At 24.5% G+C, this 23,502-nt stretch overlaps 1 protein-coding gene across 1 annotated transcript in view; it reads left to right on the plus strand.

Moving 5' to 3' along the window:
- LOC145247348 (vasoactive intestinal polypeptide receptor-like) overlaps nucleotides 1-23,502 on the plus strand; it is a 489,053-nt gene that overhangs the window by 372,986 nt on the left and 92,565 nt on the right. Inside the window, exon 8 of the mRNA XM_080109023.1 lies at nucleotides 13,242-13,302. Coding sequence (XP_079965149.1) covers nucleotides 13,242-13,302 — 61 coding nt within the window. The remainder of the gene's footprint in view (nucleotides 1-13,241; nucleotides 13,303-23,502) is intronic.

Consider the following 23,502-nt stretch of genomic DNA (forward strand, 5'->3'; position numbering starts at 1 on the left):
GTTGTGAGACTCAGAGAGATTGTTCGTGTTATGAAGCATGTTGTTGTTTCTGCTATAAAGAGATTCATATTTATAAAATGTTCATACTGGAAGTGTAAAAGAAGCTCTTTGAGTGAGGAGATAGTGTTCACTGTTCAGACAGTCTTAGTGTTCATATTGTGTACGTAAGATGTTTTTAAACTCACCCTTGCTGGGTGGTCACGTCGCTACGGCTCCAAATTGTATTTATTGTATATACCCCAGGTTCGGTTTTGCATCGTTGATGCAAACTGATCAACGGAAACCAAATCGTGTTTGTTATATATAGGTTTTTCATTATTATTCTTCTTGTTGTTATTAATAGTGAGAGTCTTAGAGTCTTATTAAGTATGATGTTGAAAGACTTAAAGAGAGTCTTATTGAGAGTTTGTTGTGAGAATGATGTTGTAAAGAGAGGGATGTTGTTGTAAGAGGTTCATATTTATAAAATGTTCATACTTAGATTTGTAATAGAAGCGCTTTGTGAGGAAACAGTGTTCAGACAGTCTTAGTGTTCATATTGTGTATGTAAGATGTGTATGTAAACACATTTTAAACCACATGATATACAAGACATATAATAACAATTTTCACTTTACCTTTTGGTAGAATTACAACACAAAGACGACGTTTATAAAAACACATGATGGGTTTATTTCTTCTCCCGACCGGTCGTGGTTTTCTCATCAAGAAGTCAAAGCTTCATTCTAAGTTTCAAAAGTGACCGTCTCGCTTCTAGACGTTCGAATGTCCATGTCTGGATTGTCATCTGCCGTCTGTCGTCCTCAGACTCTCTCTGACTGTCTCCAGTTTCTCCTCACTTAACTCTAAAGTTTTCTAACTATATCTAGAACTTCCCATTTTCCATGACATCATACACATGTTAAAACATGTGTCTTCTTTCACGTGTTCTGGACATGCGTGTCCAAAACTTTTTCCTTTGTTTACAAAAGGAATTTTAACCTATATTCCCAGTAACCTATTTTTCCAATATGTTAAAAACATGTTTATTAAATTATCTTGTATAGTTGCATGCCTCAATTGAATTTTTCATAACTGAATTGACAACGCACATTCTTTTCTTGAAACTATTTAATCTCTAAGCTAGACAATGGTTTGTTTTACATTCCATTTTCTAATTATCTCTCGTAATCTATTTCTAAACCTAATTTACGAGGTTCGAATTTCGTCTATTCGATTTCATTTGCATTTTAACTAAATCTCTCTATTTTTATACTTACATGAAAAGGGGGCAGCCCCTATCATGTAACATTTCCAGCGACCTAGGCAACAGACTTGATGTACGTGTTCCATTTCAGATCAGGAGTGAAGGTCAAGTCCAGAATCTTGGGGCTTCTCCTAGACGAGAGCCGTCCATTTCAATTGATGGGGATCAGAGCGTTGATGATAGGAGTTGGTTTTGGATGCATTAAAGGTAACCAGCCACGTCTTCCCCTACTGAACCACGGGCTCGAGATCAGAGGGGAGAGAATCAGAGAGAGCTTTGTCATTTACAGCCTTTGATGTGTTGCCGTAGATGGTCGTGTCATCAGCATAAATGTCAAAGAATGATTAAAGTATGTGTTTAGGGAGATCATTAATGTAGATCAGGAAGACAGTTGGGCCCAGGATGGACCCCTGAGGGACTCCAGCATTAATACTGCAGGCCTCTGATTTTTGTCCATCAACCACTACTCTTATGAGCCTATCAGAGAGAAATGATTTAATGATAGAGAGAACATTTCCAGTTGTACCATAGCTGGAAATCTTGTGAAGTAGGCCTTTATGCCATATCTTGTCGAAGGCTTTTGATACGTCAAGAGCAATTACCCTAGAAAGGAAGCCTTTGTCAAGAGATTCACTAATCCTATGAAATATAACCGTTAGCACATCTGCGGTAGATCTTGCAGAACGGAAACCATATTGCGTGTCACTAAGAAGGTTATTTCTGCTGAGGTGGTTAACTATTTCTATATTTAATATGGATTCCAGCAATTTACTCATGACACACAGGAGACTTATTGGTCTGTGCTGAGAGGGAGATGACATCACCTGAGTTCTTAAATACAAGGCATACTGATGAGATTTTCCAGGCTGTTGGTAAGCACGTAAACGCTTAAACATTTTCGTAAGTATGGGAGCAAGTTCTGGTTAAAGCTTTTTTAACACTATAATTGGGATGCCATCAGGGCCAGTTGCTTTACTAGAATCAAGGTTCTTGATTAGCTTGGCGACCTCATGCACAGATATTTATATGTTACCTAGCGTGTTCTGTGTTATAGGAGGAAATATGGGGAGTTGATGGCTTTCGTCGCATAGGGTAAAATTAGCTGCAAAGTTCTTGGCAAATAGTTAGGCCTTGTCTGAAGCTGACGAGATGACCTCTGATCCGTTGATAATGGTTGGGATAGAACGCACACTTCTGTTCAGGATTCTATTTGTTATTTGCCAAAACTGGTGGGAACCAAGCCGCTGATCAGCTATTTGGATTTAACAGACTGGGCATATAGCTCTCTTGCATTTTTTATTTCTCTTTTACGGTGGTTACTGGCATTCCTGAAAGCAGCTCTAGTCCCAGTGCATCTATTACGTTGGTAGCTACGGAAAAAGTGATTTCTGTGCGCGATGGAAGCAGCACATTCTGGGGAGAACCATGGCTGGCTGTTAGGTTTTTGTTGGAATTTTTTCGATGATATGAATCGGTCTATGCCTACAATTAACCGTTCGATCAGGTCTGATACTATAGAGGACACATTCTTTTTTAAACATGGAATGCACAGGTAGATCAGATATAAATGTACGGAAGTTATCCCAGTCAGCCATGGAGTATCGGTATACAGTACGGTGGAGGGGTACATCTGGGGACTTATTACATTTCATTTTTATCTTAACTGATACGACGGAGTGGTCGGAGGATCCTAGAGGAGAAAGAACGGAACATGAACATAGCTCAGGGGAAGTTGAGAGAAAAAGGTCTAGGAGGCTTGCATATTGACTTGTAGTATCGGGCACACGGGTGGGCTCGCGAACAATCTGAGTGAGGTCATAAGCAATGGCAAAATCATAACAGAACCTCCCCTCATCGTCCGTCTTATTTGAGTGGGTCAGCCATTCCACGTTATGGACGTTGAAGTCACCACAGATGTGGATGTTAACCGAAGGATGTGCAGACAGGATGTAGTCTATTTTCTCAGATATGCTCTTAAAGATAGTAACTCCGCAGTTATGGGGCCGATAGAGGGCAAATATAAATGCAGTGATGTAAGCAAGTGCAACTCGGAAGCACATATAAGGTAAATTAGGATCTTCTCTAGAGATACCCCTGCCACATGGGAAGCCATCTTTAATGTAGGCACATATTTCATCCCCATGGCGATCTTGGGGGTCAGATTTAGAAGATTTTAGACATGATAGATTTAATCTCCTTCAAAACTTTATGAACGATAAGTCTTATCCCGAATCTAACTGAAGCATCACTATTTTTTAAACTATTTTCGCTAACGCATATCTCCGTGTATTTTATCTCCTTTTTCGTTTGTTCTAGTGTGTCGTATTTAACTTTTATTCTTTGCTCTATAGTGAGAACTAATAAGAGAATAGTGTTTTGATTTTTATGTCGCGACGCCGGATTCTTCGATTTTCTTTGAATCCCTTTTCATGCTAATCATCCATCGGCGTACTCGTGTAGTGTCAGATTCCATTCACTTTCTAGTTTAGTTATGTTGAATTTCCGAATCATTTGCCGATACCAAATCCTTGTTCATATATCAGTAACTTGAAAGCGTCAGCATTCAGTTTAGCTATTTTAAAATCGTTGCAATGTTTGTTAACCATTAATGCAAATGTTAAATAGTCCTCGTAATCTTTATTGGGAAAATTCAGGCAGTTCCCGCGTTTGTTCAACAACGAAGCTTTTGACCTGAACACTTCCGTTAAGAAAAAGTTAAGTTACACGTAATCCACGATTCTGTTATATTCTGTGGATCTAAGTTTTCGAAGCAATAACCGGGGCAGTTTGAAGTCCATACAATCGGCACATTTAATGTTATACAGGTCCTTATACCTTCTAAAATACTAGGACAAAGACTTGTCTTTGGGGCGTAAATGAAGAAGTCAATACTTGTGTTGTTTTCTGCGGCTTTCTTTTATTTATTACATTTTGCAGTAATAAATTTGTTTTCTATCTTTGTTCCAGTAAGTTTTTGAAGTGTGTTTTTTTCTGTTATGGTTCAGCTTCTTTCTTCGTTTTTGTTTTTGCTGCAAATTCATTTCACATTTCCCGCTCTTGTCCTCCATTGTTTTTGATTTTATTTTTAAAAGCGGAAAGAAAACATGATATATTGCTTAGAACGTATGAAAAAAAAAACAATTGACTGTTTTCCAAGTAGCCTTTTTTAATGTTCAATAATGTAAGTCTTAAAGTAAAATAAATTAATTACACCCCTCCCACTCACTCGATTAAAGTTAACATTTATCTCTTAAGCATAAAAATAAGTTCAAGTCAAGTTTTTGCCTCAACATTTAATTTGCTCTTTGAAAGAAGATACAATGAAATAAAAATATCGAAAACTGAGCTGTTACTTCTTAGCTCAATAAAACAAAATACACTTACGGATTTTTCATTTATAACTTTTGACTCGGCTAACAATCTTATTATCTTTGTTTATGTGTCAAACTGATTGTTCGTAGTTCTTAGAAAACAATCTTTCAGAATTTTGTAAATTTCAGTGCAACTTTCAGAATTGCTTAAAACGTTTAGTGTTATTTCTATGTTTGCTAAAATATGTGAAGATGTTACACGAATGTTTTAAACTAATTCGAAAAAAGCAACAAATCTCTATTTAGAAGATTAAAAAGAATCGGGTTTGGTAATTGTATCGGAATCGGGAAAAAATTGGGAATCGTAGTATCATTGGTGGAATACTGATTAAATCTGACGCAGTGTGCTTAGTAAACTAGAGCCACATTAATATTAGAATAATTCTTAGTTTTATAAAAAATATATAAGAATATGACGTAATAAATAAACAAGATATGGTATAGTTCTGGTTTCTAACAATTCAGATTTCATTACAATATTACTCCAGGAGATAATGGTGACTTTAGTATTTTTCCATGCTAGCTATCTCATCGATTGCAATGATATTGATATTAAGAACTGCGGCATTAAACTTGTAATATTTTATAGTGATAAAAGAATATTACAGAATATATAGCGTCATATTTTGGGGAGATGTTTTGGCAAGAAAATCGACACAAAAATCTCACTAATAATAACATCTTGATAATATTGAGGTGTAATTTTTTATCGCAAGTCGATTGAAACTGAACATCCGCTTTGCAACCAGTGTTTTTTCATACTTTTCAGTTGAACAGGTTATTTGTATATTTGTGTGAATGCTAGAGGTAACACGAACATCACTATATATGTATATTCTTGTCAATATGTGTATTCTTTCTTTACACATATATACAAAAAGTAAAAAAATTGTTGTGTAAAAAACGAACACATAGATAAACAACCCGATATACTACCACATTATTGATGGATATGTAAAAAACATACTTGTGACCCAACGATCGATTAGTGAACACATTGTTCCGGAAGTTATAGAACTCGCTTTGGAAGAGGCGTGTATTCATTTCCTGTTTCCTTGGTAGCATTGATGACGTAAATAGCGTTTACTATGCGGCCGACCACGGAAGCAAACCAACAGATACCATCCATTCATACACTGCCATATATGTTGCTTGACGAATCGTCTTCATGTCGTCCAAACTTTATAATCAATAGCCATCAAATGCAAGAAAACTCTAAACATTCAGGTAAAGAATACACGCAAAACAGAAGATAAAAATATTGCCAAAAGTTGATAAATGTAATATATTTTAGACTTAGATACAGCACATATACTTCTTTTTAGTTGCTGGTCGTTTTTGACGATGCGTGTATTATTTCTGCTACTAATGAATTATCATAGAGTTTTACAGACCATTTCGTGATCCACACCGTCTGTCGTAACCAGACTACTTCATCGATCTTCTTGAGACAGAGACAGATATATACGTAGAGATCATTGACGGTGGCGCTAGGATGTTCGTAACCGAATAACAATTCCTTATCGCATGAGAGTATAACTCCATGGTAAACTAAAACTTAAGAACCACATTCTCTTTGTTTTCGTTTAGTATCTTCTTTTTTTTTAACTATTAACATTTTCTGGATTCTGTACAACTGTAACTGGAGTGATGTACACAATGACATTTTCATTTCACCGAAGATTTCTAGCTTGCTATAGAAAAAATGGTCGTTGGTGAATATGTGTATGTGTGTGTCTGTCTGTGTATGTGTGTGTGCATATATATATATATATATATATATATATATATATATATATATAAAACAAACAAAAAGAACAATAAGACAAAATGCATGTCTATTATGTTGATGTTTCAGTTCTTTCGGGATACACATTATTTTTAGACTTGTTAATGGTTATTGCAAACGCCCAGCGAGTTGTGAAGTGCAATATGTTAAGTAGTATGTACGTTGAAGTCATTAATCCAAAAATATCTTTATTTTCGCACATATTTTTTATCTATGCCTAAACCTCAACGTAGATTCTATGAACATAACTTCTTTCCTAGACAGCACACATGCGGAACACTTTCCTGTTTGCTTCCGAACTGACAACAATTTGGTCATCCAACGTAAATCCAACGTAAATCAAATTCTTGTTGAACCGTCCCCTTAAGTAATCCAATTTACCAAATTTCCACTACTAACGATTAATACGATCTAATCCTATTGGCTTCTGTACACTCATTAACATTATCCTCGAGTGGCCTCCGGGACTTGATAAGTGGTGATTTCTATGTAAAAAACACAAAAAAGACAAAATGTATGTTTCTTATGTTGATGTTCTCAATACTTGTGGATACACATAATTTTTAGACTTGTAAATGGTTATTGGAAACGCCCAGCGAATTGTGAAGCACAATATCTTTACTAAAAACGGTTTTAAAAAGTCATTAATCCAAAAATATCCTTATTTTCGCACATATTTTTGGAGAAAAAACTTACTTTAAAATATAACTCATGAAAATGTTCATAAACATTTTCGTTCCTCTTCGTTATTGAAGCGAAATTCGAAAATTGAAATAATGATGTTCAAATGAAATCAAAAGTATCAAATGAATTGTTATGTCACAGTAATGTAAACAGCAAAATCTCGCGAAAAAAACGATTAGATATAACTTGATTAATAAAGAAAATAATTTTCGAAGAAATTATAAATATGAGCTATTTCCTTGTGTTTACGGCACATGTCACGTGTCCACAACAAACACAGTCGAAATCATTTTTTTGTTGAATCTTGGCAGACGTAACTAATTGTGATATGACAATTAAGTAGATAACATTTAGCATTGTGGAAATCGACAAAAAAATGAAATAGTTATCATTGTGCTTTTAATTAAAAATCAATTTTTCGGCTGTCAGATTTCGGTACTATAACGAAGAAGCAACCTTTTTATCGGCCTACCTGTACAATGAACACCCCGCATATATTTTATTGGTACTCTTGCAGAATGTGTCCCGGATCATCGGTTTTTTCCGTCAGTTATGGTTAGGGCTCAACTGGCTGTCACCAGATGAATCCAAGCTAAAAACAGATACAGACGAATTTCAAGAAAAGTAACCGCGAAAAATAGAAATACAATAAATTAAACATAAAAGTCCACTGAAAATTTACTGTATATATATATATATATATATATATATATATATATATATATATATATATATATATATATATATATATAAAGCTGAATGTGTGTGTGTGTGTGTATGCGTGTGTGTGTTTGTCTGGTCACGAATAGGTTCCTATATGGTTAAAAAAACTGATTACATATAATGATAGAAGATGTATCGAGACACAGGAATGGGTATGTTTGATCTGGCAGAACGGTGGTTCATTAAAATTCTGGGGTCTGCGTTCGCGTCTGGTCCACAATGTGGAAATAAAAAATTTTAAATTAAAAAAAAACGTTTACAAGTGTTTTTGATATAGATGTACATAATAATAATTTGATAAGTATGTTTTAACTTTAATAGAGATCGTATAATAAAATTGTGGAGTCTGTGGTCGCGCGTGACCTTCATAGAATGGAAATAGGCACAAACTTTAATAAAGACTTTTCATATCTATCTGCGTAAGTATATTTGATAATTATGTTTTAGTTTGAAGAAATATGGTATAATAAAATTATAGGGTGTTTGTTCACGCCTGACCTCAATAGAATGGAAATATGTCACAAAGTTTAACAAGGTTTTTTTTTAATGTAGATCCACAGAATATTGTGATAAGTGTTTCAGTGTGAACAGGTATGGTATAATAAAGTATGTGGTTTATCTATTTTATTTTTACTTTCATCATATTTTGCTTTGGTTTTGATACCCCAAAATTCGAAGCTATCTCATTACAACCCTTCCTTTTCATAACCTATCATACTTTCATAAATCAGAGTCCATTTTCTGTAGGCTGTTTTTGAACCCAGTCAACGACGGGTACTTTTGTTAGTATATATATATATATATATATATATATATATATATATATATATATATATATATACACTTGTGCCCGATATTATTCATACCCCCCTTGAAAATTGAGTTTATTAGGTGTAACTTTGTAAGAATTTATTGTTTACGTCCATATTGATACATGTTCTTAATAAACCTCTTCTGATCATTTTCGTCATTTTAAAATCTCGGGATACTTGTAATAAAAGAAATATACAGCTATTTATAAAATCTGCAATGTTCAAAAATAATCATACCCCCTTATTTTTTCAGTATTAATCGAGTTTCTGACTGTTTGTTTCCTGTTTGATTCTTATTTTGAATGCTTTTATACAACCTTTGATTAATTTCATTTCGTTTTTTGCATTTTTCAGAAATTAAAATGATATCAACTGAAAACCAATAAAAGAATAAAAATTATTAGAATGGGGAAGAAAAAGAGCTTAGTAATGATCTTAGGACTAAAATTGTGAATTCACATAAGGATGGTTTAGGTTACAAGTCAATTTCCAAGAAATTTGAGGTCCCTACAGCAACAGTACTGAGCATCATCAAAAAATTCCAGAGCCACCACACAACAAACAACTTGATTGGTAGAGGAAGGAAAAGGAAACTGTCTGCTAGAGCCACCAGGAATATTGTAAGAAGTGTTAATGCAAATCCAACCACCACTACTAAGGACATTTTAGAAAATCTGGAGTCTTCTGGCATAAAAATATCAAGGCAAACATTGCAAAGGACTCTGCATGAAAATGGTCTGAAAGGAAGAAGACCAAGAAGGACTCCATTGTACACCAGAAAACACCTTGCAGCACGTCTAAAGTTTGCTAGGACCCATGTGAATTCTCCAGAGTCCGTTTTCGCAAGTATTTTGTGGACTGACGAAACAAAAATTGAATTGTTTGGCCATATGGATGCTTCTTACGTTTGGAGGAAGAAAGGAGAAGCTTACAACCAAAAGAACACCATACCCACGGTGAAACATGGTGGTGGTAGCCTAATGTTTTCGGGCTCCTTTTCGGCTAGTGGTCCAGGTAGTTTGGTCAAGATAGATGGAACCATGAAGAAGGAGCAATATTTGGAGATACTCCAGAAAAACATTAGACAGGATGCGGAGAAGCTCCATTTAGGACCAAACTGGGTCCTTCAACAGGATAATGATCCAAAACATACTGCCAAAATAGTCAAGAAATGGTTTGAGGATAATCAAATTAATGTTTTGGAATAGCCTAGCCAGAGTCCCGACCTGAACCCTATCGAAAACCTCTGGCACATAGTGAAAACTGAGGTTAAAAAGCGGAAACCTAGAAATTTAGGGATTTGGAGACTACTGCATTGAAGAATGGTCAAAAATCAGTGTTGATGCTTGTAAAAACCTTGTTGATAAATATCCAAAACGGTTACAGGCAGTTATTAAGAAGAAAGGGCATGCTATTGACTATTAGTAAGAGAGGTATGAATAATTTTGAACTAGTGCCATTATTGTTTTTCTTTGTATAATGCTCCAAACTTGCATAATTTATTTATTTTTGGAGTTTAAATTAAATGCTTATGCTTGATTTATTGTTTGAAATCCCTTTAATATTGTCTACCTTCTGGTTTGAGCAATATTCTTATAGAAATCTCAAAGATCCGAGGGGTATGAATAATATCGGGCACAAGTGTATATATATATATATATATATATATATATATATATATATATATATATATATATATATATATATATATATATAGCGTGTCAGGAGGGGATGAAAAAAATCCAATCAAGTGCTCGATCGGGGATGTGAGAGCTAGATACAATATTTATTACGACACTATATTTACATATTTCAAATTTTTGATGAATTTACGCTGACTGTTTCCAACCTCTTATGGTTGATTCGGCGTAATGAAATCAATGATACGACTTTGAAATATGAATATATAGTGTCTTAATAAATATTATATATATATATATATATATATATATATTATTGTTATTATTTTTAATGCAATTTTTTTATCACCAAAAAGTTGTTTTGATTATTATTTGAGACGCGTGCTCAACCGAACACACAGACTCAAACACACGCATGCACGAACTATAATAAGAATCATTAGCGAAAGGAAAATACGCACAGTTGGAGACAGAAAGAGGGAAGAGTAATCTTTTTACAGGGTGTGGATCCCGTATAATAACAGTGAACAACTAAAAAGCAACTAATAGAGTAAGTTGTATCGCATGTACGCACGTACATACACATGCGCATTCACACACAATTATTATGACCTAAGCATTAACGGCGACTGAAATGATATGTTTGAAAGTGACGCCATAGTTTTATTTTAGTAACCGTTCGTTTATAGGAGGAAAGAATTGGGTTCCGGAACTTGAGAATTTTCAAAGCTCAGCCACTCAGAATGGGCAAACTTTGGCGAGAGAGCCTTTATTATTTATGAGTCGGAAATTAAAAATGTTAGGCCTATGTATGTAATAGCATTACGGTCAGTGTAATCACAGCATCTGTGGAACATGTAGAATTTGTGCCGATGACACCTGGCAGTGGCAGGACTACATATTTAGAGAGAAAAATAAGGACTTCTTCCTCTAAAGATGTTGCGATTGTAATGGTGTTGATATTAGGATGAAATGTAGCATTTTATTATCACGACTAAATGTGTCTGAAATGATGTTCGAATGCTACATAAGATAGTGGCTATTAGCCTAGATATATTGAATTTGTATGTGGCATCTGTTGTTGCAAACCTTAGTCAAACGGTTAATTTCTGCAGTTATTTTATTATATATGGAGATGAAACACAATTTAATTGATATAGTTTGAATTGCATCTCATTGTAACCAATTTTCAAACTAAAAAAAATTACAAAGAATTAAATAATTCAAGATTTTCACTATAGATTTAAACAGATAACATGATACATTTACATCATACTGCACCAAAAACGTAAAAAAAAGTTAAAAAATATTCATAAATTTACTTACGGCTTATTTTTTCTTTACAAAAGTATTCTGATGTGGAGCTGTAATCACGTAAATAATAAACTGTTCCAAAGAAATCAGATAAAATTAAATAGGAATTTTCACTAAAAAATAACTTTTTTGCAAGTAAGTAGTTATCGGGGTGGTGGGGAAAGGTTGTTTAATCGTATCATTATTACCGACCAGCAGAACTGATATGCTTTTCGCATACCCTTACATATTGAAGAGCATAGGTTCCAATCACCTACACACGCCATCCGGTACGAAAAACCTTTGTTACACCCACTTACTACCATATTCCAAGATCATACGAATACTTATAGCAAGCAAGCGAAACATAAGATGTATTCACTTTCATCGGCTGTACATTACTGAAAAATCAACTGCCTCCACATAATTTAGATACATAGATGATAGGGAAACAATCTCTTATAAAAACATATTTACTCATTGCACATGCAATTATACTTCAAAAGACTTATGAAGAGGATTAATGAAAAATATCTCAAATTCTAAAGTAACTTTAAATTTTTCACTCGGCTTAATTAATTAGAAGATTTAATTAGTGTTTAGTGAACCTTTTTATTTTGTACTAGTAAGAAAACAAATATATTTCCAAACAAATGATTCCTATGATTCTCCTAAGGAATATACTACTTTTTATGTGAAAGGTGTTTACTCGTTTCTTTGCACAAGAGCACAGGGTCCATGATTCCATGCTGTAGAGAAGCATGCTGAGCACGTGGATCCGGAACATCATCATCTTTATATTGGTGGTCAACATCTTGTTGGTCTAAAGAGTCATAGCTGTTGCGCCCTTACCAATACGTATGTGAATTTATGAATCCAGGGAAAAATTACTTGAAATGGTGGAGCCGAGGTATGTGAAGTTTCCGACAGCTTCGGGGGTCTAGTCGCCAATGTCAATATTTAGAATACTGTTTACATATTGGCCGATATACCTGCTGTTAATTTTATGTGGCGGGCCTTTCTACTTGCGTTGTAATAAAACTTCTCAAATGTACTCGTAATATTAGGCTATATAAGATGTTAACTTTGGTCAAAATCGCCTGTTTCTTTTTTCATTTGGATGTTTTCGATTATCGATTATCATTCCGATACAAAACCTATCTAAGAAGACTGCCAGACACATCAAATACATTTGTGTGAAATTTCATAAAAATCGGTCCCACTGTTCGAGTCCATAGGAAACCAACTCACACACACACGCACACAGAGTTCTTTTTATATAATAATAGATAGATAGATGAATAGATAGATAGATAGGTTAGATAGAGGGATAGATAAAATGATAGAGATATATTATAGTATATATAGCAATTCTCATTTGATTATATATATATATATATATATAGATAGATAGATAGATAGATAGATAGATAGATAGATATATTGAAAATCGACCAAATTTCCGAAAAATCAAAAAGTGCATACACAAAATTTACTTTGTTTTAAAACGAGTTCCTAATTTGATCTTCATATTTGTTTCGAGATGTAAAACGGAGATTATAGGATAATATGTTAGACCGTTGATGTGTCTGCCATTTTCTGCTTGCAAATCAATGCGTTTTGTACGGAATTGTTCTTAATTGTCTCAACCATTTATGAAACGATTTCATTTTCTCCTTTCAGTTCTGCCTCTACTGTTTGTTATCCCTTGGGTTATTGGACGGTCACTCCTTAGCGATGAACAGTGAGTTACACCTATTTTATCCGCTCTGTAGTGGTTCTAATTCTTCCAACGTATTTTTCTATTGTCTTTTATCTAGTTTACAGAGCAGAAAGTATCTTTGTCATTGTAAAAATAATTAACTAAAATAATTAATTCGTCAAGTTACCCATTACATTAGTATCCATTTGTTATTGTATTATCTATATTCATTTGTTAAATATATTTTAATTTTTTAAGAAAGGTCAACAAACTTGACAGAAAAAAATCCCCTTAAGAAACATGAAATATCGTACATAAACTTCTATTCATGATCAGCAAAAGAAATGAGATGAGAAAAATTAGATTAAGTAAAGATCAATTTATCGTTTCATAATTGCGAATTGCATATTACATTCAATATAAACAAAAACATTTCAAATACTAAAACACACTGAAGCTACATTATTTCTCATAAATCCCACGGCTCTAATAATTAATATTTAAACACAAATATGGTTTCTTAGATTGAACACAACTTGCATAATATTTTAGTAAAAGTATTTTCACGAAATATTGTTTCACTTTGACACTAAACATTTTATACCTATTTTAATTTTTTAGCTCTATTTTATTTCTTTTTTAGTTATATTGTATTTCTTTTTTAGTTATATCTTTTAGTTATATTTTATTTCTTTTTTAGTTATATTTTATTTCTTTTTTAGTTAAATTGTATTTCTTTTTTAGTTATATTTTATATCTGTTTTAGTTATATTTTATTTCTTTTTAGTTATATTCTATTTCTTTTTTAGTTATATTGTATTTCTTTTTAGTTATACTTTATTTCTTTTTTAGTTATATTTTATTTCTTTTTTAGTTATATTTTATATCTGTTTTAGTTATATTTTATTTCTTTTTTAGTTATATTTTATTTCTTATTTTTGTTATATTTTATTTCTTTTTTAGTTATATTTTAATTCTTTTTATACTTATATTTTATTTCTTATTTTTGTTATATTTAATTTACTTGTTAGTTATATTTTGTTTCTTTTTTAGTTATATTTTATTTCTTTTTTAGTTATATCTTTTAGTTATATTTTATTTCTTTTTTAGTTATATTTTATTTCTTTTTTAGTTATATTTTATTTCTTTTTTAGTTATATCTTTTAGTTATATTTTATTTCTTTTTTAATTATATTTTATTTCTTTTTTAGTTATATTTTATTTCTTTTTTAGTTATATTTTATTTTTTTTTAGTTATATTTTATTTCTTTTTTAGTTATTTTATTTCTTTTTTAGTTATATTTTATTTCTTTTTTAGTTATATTTTATTTCTTTTTTAGTTATATCTTTTAGCTATATTTTATTTCTTTTTTAGTTATATTTTATTTCTTTTTTAGTTATATTTTATTTCTTTTTTAGTTATATTTTATTTCTTTTTTAGTTATATTTTATTTCTTTTTTAGTTATATCTTTTAGTTATATTTTATTTCCTTTTTAATTATATTTTATTTCTTTTTTAGTTATATTTTATTTCTTTTTTAGTTATATTTTATTTTTTTAGTTATATTTTATTTCTTTTTTAGTTATATTTTATTTCTTTTTTAGTTAAATTTTATTTATATTTTATTTATATTTTATTTCTTTTTTAGTTATATCTTTTAGTTTATTTCTTTTTAGTTATATTCTATTTCTTTTATAGTTATATTGTATTTCTTTTTAGTTATATTTTATTTCTTTTTTAGTTATATTTTATTTCTTTTTTAGTTATATTTTATTTCTTTTTTAGTTATATTTTATTTCTTTTTTAGTTATATCTTTTAGTTATATTTTATTTCTTTTTAGTTATATTCTATTTCTTTTTTAGTTATATTTTATTTTTTTAGTTATATTTTATTTCTTTTTTAGTTATATTTTATTTCTTTTTTAGTTATATTTTATTTATATTTTATTTATATTTTATTTCTTTTTTAGTTATATCTTTTAGTTATATTTTATTTCTTTTTAGTTATATTCTATTTCTTTTTTAGTTATATTGTATTTCTTTTTAGTTATATTTTATTTCTTTTTTAGTTATATTTTCTTTCTTTTGTAGTTATATTTTATTTCTTTTGTTCTATTTTATTTCTTATTTTTGTTGTATTTTATTTCTTATTTATGTTATATTTTATTTCTTTTTTAGTTATATTTTATTTCTTTTAATACTTATATTTTATTTCTTATTTTTGTTTATATTTAATTTACTTGTTAGTTATATTTTATTTCTTTTTTAGTTATATTTTATTTCTTTTTTAGTAATATCTTTTAGTTCTATTTTATTTCTTTTTTAATTATATTTTATTTCTTTTTTAGTTATATTTTATTTCTTTTCAGTTATATCTTTTAGTTATATTTTATTTCTTTTTTAATTATATTTTATTTCTTTTTTAGTTATATTTTATTTCTTTTTTTGTTATGTTTTATTGTTTTTAGTTATATTTTATTTCTTTTTTAGTCATAATTTATTTCTTTTTTAGTTATATTTTATTTCTTTTTTAGTTATATCTTTTAGTTATATTTTATTTCTTTTTTTATTGTATTTATTTCTGTTTTAGTTATATTTTATTTCTTTTTTAGTTAAATTTTATTTTTTTAGGTATATTTTATTTCTTTTTTAGTTATATTTTATATCTTTTTTAGTAATATTTTATTTATATTTTAGTTATATTTTATTTCTTTTTAATTATATCTTTAAGTTATATTTTATTTCTTTTTTAGTTATATTTTATTTCTTTTTAGTAATATTTTATTTCTTTTTTAGTTATATTTTATTTCTTTTTTAGTGATATTTTATTTCTTTTTTAGTTATATATTTTAGTTATATTTATTCTTTTGTAGTTATATTTTATTTCTTTTTTAGTTATATTATATTTCTTTTTAAGTTATATTATATTTCTTTTTTAGTTATATTTTATTTCTTTTAGTTATATTTTGTTGTTATATTTTATTTCTTTTTTACTTATATTTTATTTCTTTTTTAGTTATATTTTATTTCTTTTTTAGTTATATTTTATTTCTTTTTTAGTTATATTTTATTTCTTTTTTAGTTATATCTTTTAGCTATATTTTATTTCTTTTGTAGTTATATTTTATTTCTTTTTTAGTTATATTTTATTTCTTTTTTAGTTATATTTTATTTCTTTTTTAGTTATATCTTTTAGTTATATTTTATTTCTTTTTAGTTATATTCTATTTCTTTTTTAGTTATATTTAATTTTTTTAGTTATATTTTATTTCTTTTTTAGTTATATTTTATTTCTTTTTTAGTTATATTTTATTTATATTTTATTTATATTTTATTTCTTTTTTAGTTATATCTTTTAGTTATATTTTATTTCTTTTTAGTTATATTCTATTTCTTTTTTAGTTATATTGTATTTCTTTTTAGTTATATTTTATTTCTTTTTTAGTTATATTTTCTTTCTTTTGTAGTTATATTTTATTTCTTTTGTTCTATTTTATTTCTTATTTTTGTTGTATTTTATTTCTTATTTATGTTATATTTTATTTCTTTTTTAGTTATATTTTATTTCTTTTTATACTTATATTTTATTTCTTATTTTTGTTTATATTTAATTTACTTGTTAGTTATATTTTATTTCTTTTTTAGTTATATTTTATTTCTTTTTAGTAATATCTTTTAGTTCTATTTTATTTCTTTTTTAATTATATTTTATTTCTTTTTTAGTTATATTTTATTTCTTTTCAGTTATATCTTTTAGTTATATTTTATTTCTTTTTAAATTATATTTTATTTCTTTTTTAGTTATATTTTATTTCTTTATTTGTTATATTTTATTTTTTTTTAGTTATATTTTATTTCTTTTTTAGTCATAATTTATTTCTTTTTTAGTTATATTTTATTTCTTTTTTAGTTATATCTTTTAGTTATATTTTATTTCTTTTTTAGTTATATTTTATTTCTTTTTTAGTTATATTTTATTTCTTTTTTAGTTATATCTTTTAGTTATATTTTTTTTCTTTTTTGATTATATTTATTTCTTTTTTAGTTATATCTTATTTCTTTTTTAGTTATATTTTATTTTTTTAGGTATATTTTATTTCTTTTTTAGTTATATTTTATATCTTTTTTAGTTATATTTTATTTATATTTTAGTTATATTTTATTTCTTTTTTAATTATATCTTTAAGTTATATTTTATTTCTTTTTTAGTTATATTTAATTTCTTTTTAGTAATATTTTATTTCTTTTTTAGTTATATTTTATTTCTTTTTTAGTTCTATTTTATTTCTTTTGTTCTATTTTATTTCTTATTTTTGTTGTATTTTATTTTTTTTTTAGTTATATTTGATTTCTTTTGTTAGTTATTTTTTTTCTTTTTTAGTAATATCTTTTAGTTATATTTTAATTCTTTTTTAGCTATATTTTGTTTCTGTTTTAGTTTTATTTTATTTCTTTTTTAGTTATATTTTATTTCCTTTGGTCTATTTTATTTCTTATTTTTGTTATATTTTATTACTTTTTTAGTTATATCTTTAAGTTATATTTTATTTTTTTTAGTTATATTTTTTCTTTTTTAGTTATATTTTATTTCTTGTTTAGTTTTATTTTTAGTTATATTTTATTTCGTTTTTAGTTATATTTTTTAGTTATATTTTATTTCTTTTTTAGTTATATGTTATTTCTGTTTTAGTTATATTTTATTTCTTTTTTAGGTATATTTTATTCTTTTTAAGATATATCTTTTAGTTATATTTTATTTCTTTTTTAGTTATATTTTATTTCTTTTTAAGTTATATGTTATTTCTGTTTTAGTTATATTTTTTTTCTTTTTTAGTCATATTTTATTTCTTTTTTAGTTATATTTTATTTCTTGTTTAGTTATATTTTATTTATTTTTTAGTTATATCTTTTGGTTATATTTTATTCTTTTTTTAGTTATATTTTATTTCTTTTTTAGTTATATTTTATTTCTTTTTTAGTTATATTTTATTTCTTTTTTAGTTATATTTTATTTCTTTTTTTATATATATTATTTCTTTTTAAGTTATATTTTATTTCTTTTTTAGTTATATTTTTTTCATTTTTAGTTATATTTTATTTCTTTTTTAGTTATATCTTTTAGTTATATTTTATTTCTTTTTTTATTATATTTTATTTCTTTTTTAGTTACATTTTATTTCTTTTTTAGTTATATTTAATTTTTTTTAGTTATATTTTATTTCTTTTTTAGTTATATCTTTTTGTTATATTTTATTTCTTTTTTAATTATATTTTATTTCTTTTTTAGTTATATTTTATTTATTTTTTAGTTATATTTTATTTTTTTAGGTATACTTTATTTCTTTTTTAGTTATATTTTATTTCTTTTTTAGTTATATTTTATTTATATTTTAGTTATATTTTATTTCTTTTTTAGTTATATTTTATTTCTTTTTTAGTTATATTTTATTTCTTGTTTAGTTATATTTTAATTACTTTTTTAGTTTTATTTTTAGTAATATTTTATTTCGTTTTTAGATATATTTTTTAGTTATATTTTCTTTCTTTTTAAGTTATATTTTATTTCTTTTTTAGTTATATTTTATTTCTTTTTAGTTATATTTGATTTCTTTTTTAGTTATATTTTATTTCTTTTTTAGTTATATTTTATTTCTTTTTTAGTTATATTTTATTTCTTTTTTAGTTATATTTTATTTCTTTTTTAGTTATATTTTATTTTTTTTTTTGCTTATATTTTATTTCTTGTTTAGTTATATTTTTTAGTTTTATTTCTTATTTTTGTTATATTTTATTTCTTTTTTAGTTATATTTTATTTTTTTAGTTATATTTTATTTCGTTTTTAGTTATATTTTATTTCTTTTTTTGTTTTATCTTTTAGTTATATTTAATTCTTTTGTAGTTATATTTTATTTCTTTTTTAGTTATATTTTATTTCTTTTGTTCTATTTTATTTCTTATTTTTGTTGTATTTTATTTCTTTTTTAGTTATATTTGATTTCCTTTGGTCTATTTTATTTCTTATTTTTGTTATATTATATTGCTTTTTTAGTTATATCTTTAAGTTATATTTTATTTTTTTTTAGTTATATTTTTTCTTTTTTAGTTATATTTTAATTACTTTTTTAGTTTTATTTTTAGTAATATTTTATTTCGTTTTTAGATATATTTTTTAGTTATATTTTCTTTCTTTTTAAGTTATATTTTATTTCTTTTTTAGTTATACTTAATTGCTTTTTTAGTTAAATTTTTGTTATATTTTATTTCTTTTTTAGTTATATTTTTTGTTATATTTTATTTCTTTTTTAGTTATATGTTTTTTCTGTTTTAGTTATATTTTATTTCTTTTTTAGTTATATTTAATTTCTTTGTAAGATATATCTTTTAGTTATATTTTATTTCTTTTTTAGTTATATTTATTTCTTTTTTAGTTATATGTTATTTCTGTTTTAGTAATATTTTTTTTCTTTTTTAGTTATATTTTATGTCTTTTTTAGTTATATTTTATTTATTTTTTAGTTATATTTTATTTATTTTTTAGTTATATCTGTTAGTTATATTTTATTCTGTTTTTAGTTATATTTTATTTCTTTTTTAGTTATATTTTATTTCTTTTGTAGTTATATTTTATTTCTTTTTTTGGTATATTTTATTTCTTTTTAAGTTATATTTTATTTCTTTTTTAGTTATATTTTATTTCTTTTTTTGTTATATTTTATTTCTTTTTTAGTTATATCTTCTAGTTATATTTTATTTCTTTTTTTAGTTATATTTTATTTCTTTTTTAGTTATATCTTTTAGTTATATTTTTATTCTTTTGTAGTTATATTTTATTTCTTTTTTAGTTATATTTTATTTCATTTCAAGTTATATTATATTTCTTTTTTAGTTATATTTTATTTCTTTTAGTTATATTTTTTGTTTTATTTTATTTCTTTTTTAGTTACATTTTATATCTTTTTTAGTCATATTTTATTTCTTTTTTAGTTATATTTTATTTTATTTGTAGATATATCTTTTAGTTATATTTTATTTCCTTTTTAGGTAAATTTTTAATTTCTTTTTTGTTATATGTTATTTCTGTTTATGTTATATCTTTTTCTTTTTTAGTTATATTTTATTTCTTTTTTAGTTATATTTTATTTCTTTTTTAGTTATATGTTATTTCTTTTTTAGTTATATATTTTTCTATTTTTGGTATATTGTATTTCTTTTTAAGTTATATCTTTTAGTTATATTTTATTTCTTTTTTAGTTATATGTTTTAGTTACATTTTATTTCTTTTTAAGTTATATTTTATTTCTTTTTTAATTGTATTTTATTTCTGTTTTAGTTATATTTTATTTCTTTTTTAGTTACATTTTATTTCTTTTTGTGTTATATTTTATTTCTTTTTAAGTTATATTTTATATCTTTTTTAGTTATATTTTATTTCTTATTTGTGTTATATTTTATTTCCTTTTTAGTTATATTTTATTTCTTTTTTAGTTATATGTTATGTCTGTGTTAGTTATATTTTATTTCTTTTTTTGTTATATTTTATTTCTTTTATAGTTGTATTTTATCTCTTTTTTAGTAATATTTTATTCATATTTTAGTTATATTTCATTTCTTTTTTAGTTATATTTTATTTCTTTTTTAGTTATATCTTTTAGTTATATTTTAATTCTTCTTTAGTTATATTTTATTTCTTTTTTTAGTTATATTTTATTTCTTGTGTTATATTTTATTTCTTATTTTTGTTGTATTTTTTTAGTTATATTTTATTTCTTTTGTTATATTTTATTTCTTTTTTAGTTATATTTTTAGTTATATTTTATTTCTTTTTTAGTTATATTTTTTAGTTATATTTATTTCTTTTTTACTTATATTTTATTGCTTTTTAGTTATATTTTTTCTTTTTTAGTTATATTATTTAGTTATATTTTATTTCTATTTTAGTTATATTTTATTTCTTTTTTAGTTATATTTTATTTCTTTTTCAATTATATTTTATTTCTTTTTTAGATATATCTTATAGTATTATTTTATTTCTTTTTTAGTTATATTTTATTTCTTTTTAAGATATATCTTTTAGTTATATTTTATTTCTTATTTTGTTATATTTTATTTCATTTTTAGTTCTATGTTATTTCTGTTTTAGTTATATTTATTTCATTTTTAGTTATATTATTATCTTTTTTATTAATATTTTATTTCTTTTTTAGTTATATTTATTTCTTTTTTACTTATATTTTTATTCATTTTTACTTATATTTTATTTCTTTTTTAGTTAGATGTTATTTCTTTTTTAGTTATATTTTATTACTTTTTTAGTTATATTTTATTTCTTTTTTAGTTATATTTTATTTCTTTTTTAGTTATATTTTATTTCTTTTTTAGTTATATTTTATTTCTTTTTTAGTCATATTTTATTTCTTTTTTAGTTATGTTTTATTTATTTTTAGTTATATTTTATTTCATTATTAGTTATATTTTATTTCTTTTTTAGTTATATTTTATTTCTTTTTTAGTTACATTTTATTTCTTTTTTAGTTATATTTTATTTCTTTTTTAGTTATATTTTATTTCTTTTTTAGTTATATCTTATAGTTATACTTTATTTCTTTTTTTAGTTATGTTTTATTTCTTTTTTAGTTATATATTTTAGTTATATTATAATTCTTTTGTAGTTATATTTTATTTCTTTTTTAGTTATATTTTATTTCTTTTTTAGTTATATTATATTTCTTTTTTAGTTATATTTTATTTCTTTTAGTTATATTTTGTTGTTATATTTTATTTCTTTTTTAGTTATATTTTATTTCTTTTTTAGTTATATTTTATTTCTTTTTTAGTAATATTTTATTTCTTTTTTAGTTATATTTATTCTTTTTAAGATATATCTTTTAGTTATATTTTATTTCTTTTTTAGTTATATTTTATTTCTTTTTTAGTTATATGTTATTTCTGTTTTAGTTATATTTTTTTTCTTTTTTAGTCATATTTTAATTCTTTTTTAGTTATATTTTATTTCTTGTTTAGTTATATTTTATTTATTTTTTAGTTATATCTTTTAGTTATATTTTATGTCTTTTTTAGTTTAATTTTATTGCATTTGTAGTTATATTTTATTTCTTTTTTAGTTATATTTTATGTCTCTTTTAGTTATATTTTATTTCTTGTTTAGTTATATTTTATTTCTTTTTTAGTTATATTTTATTTCTTTTTTAGTTATATTTTATTTCTTTTTTAGTTATATTTTATTTCTTTTATAGTTATATTTTATTTCTTTTTAGTTATATCTTTTAGTTATATTTTATTTCTTTTTTTAGTCATATTTTATTTCTTTTTTAGTTATAACTTTTAGTTATATTTTAATTCTTTTGAGTTATATTTTATTTCTTTTTTAGTTATATTTTATTTCTTTTTAAGTTATATTATATATCTTTTGTAGTTATATTTTATTTCTTTTAATTATATTTTTATGTTATATTTTAGTTCTTTTTTAGTTATATTTTATTTCTTTTGTAGTTGTATTTTATTTCTTTTTAGTTATATTTTATTTCTTTTGTAGATGTATCTTTTAGTTATATTTTATTTCCTTTTTAGGTATATTTTATTTCTTATTTGTGATATGTTTTTTCTGTTTTGGTTATATTTTTTTCTTTTGTAGTTATATTTTATTTCTTTTTTAGTTATATTTTATTTCTTTTTTAGTTATATTTTATTTCTTTTTTAGTTATATATTTTTCTATTTTTGTCATATTTTATTTCTGTTTGAGTTATATCTTTTAGTTATATTTTATTTCTTTTTTAGTTATATGTTTTAGTTATATTTTATTTCTTTTTTTTTATATTTTATGTCTTTTTTAGTTATATTTTTTTTCCTGTTTTAGTTATATTTTATTTCTTTTTTAGTTACATTTTATTTCTTTTTTATGTTATATTTTAGTTCTTTTTTAGTTATATTTTATTTCTTTTTTAGTTATATTTTATTTCTTATTTTTCTTATATTTTATTTTTTTTTTAGTTATATTTTTTTAGTTATATTTTATTTCTTTTTTAGTTATATTTTTAGTTATATTTTATTTCTTTTTAGTTATCTTTTTTTCTTTTTTAGTTATATTGTTTTGTTATGTTTTATTTCTTTTTTAGTTATATTTTTTTGTTATATTGGGATTCTTTTATAGCTATATTATATTTCTTTTTTAGTTATATTTTATTTCTTTTGTAGTTATATTTTATTTCTTTTTTATATATA

This window comes from Euprymna scolopes, chromosome 25 (assembly GCF_053919585.1).
Source record: "Euprymna scolopes isolate OS-2025 chromosome 25, ASM5391958v1, whole genome shotgun sequence".
Lineage (NCBI taxonomy): Eukaryota > Metazoa > Mollusca > Cephalopoda > Sepiida > Sepiolidae > Euprymna > Euprymna scolopes.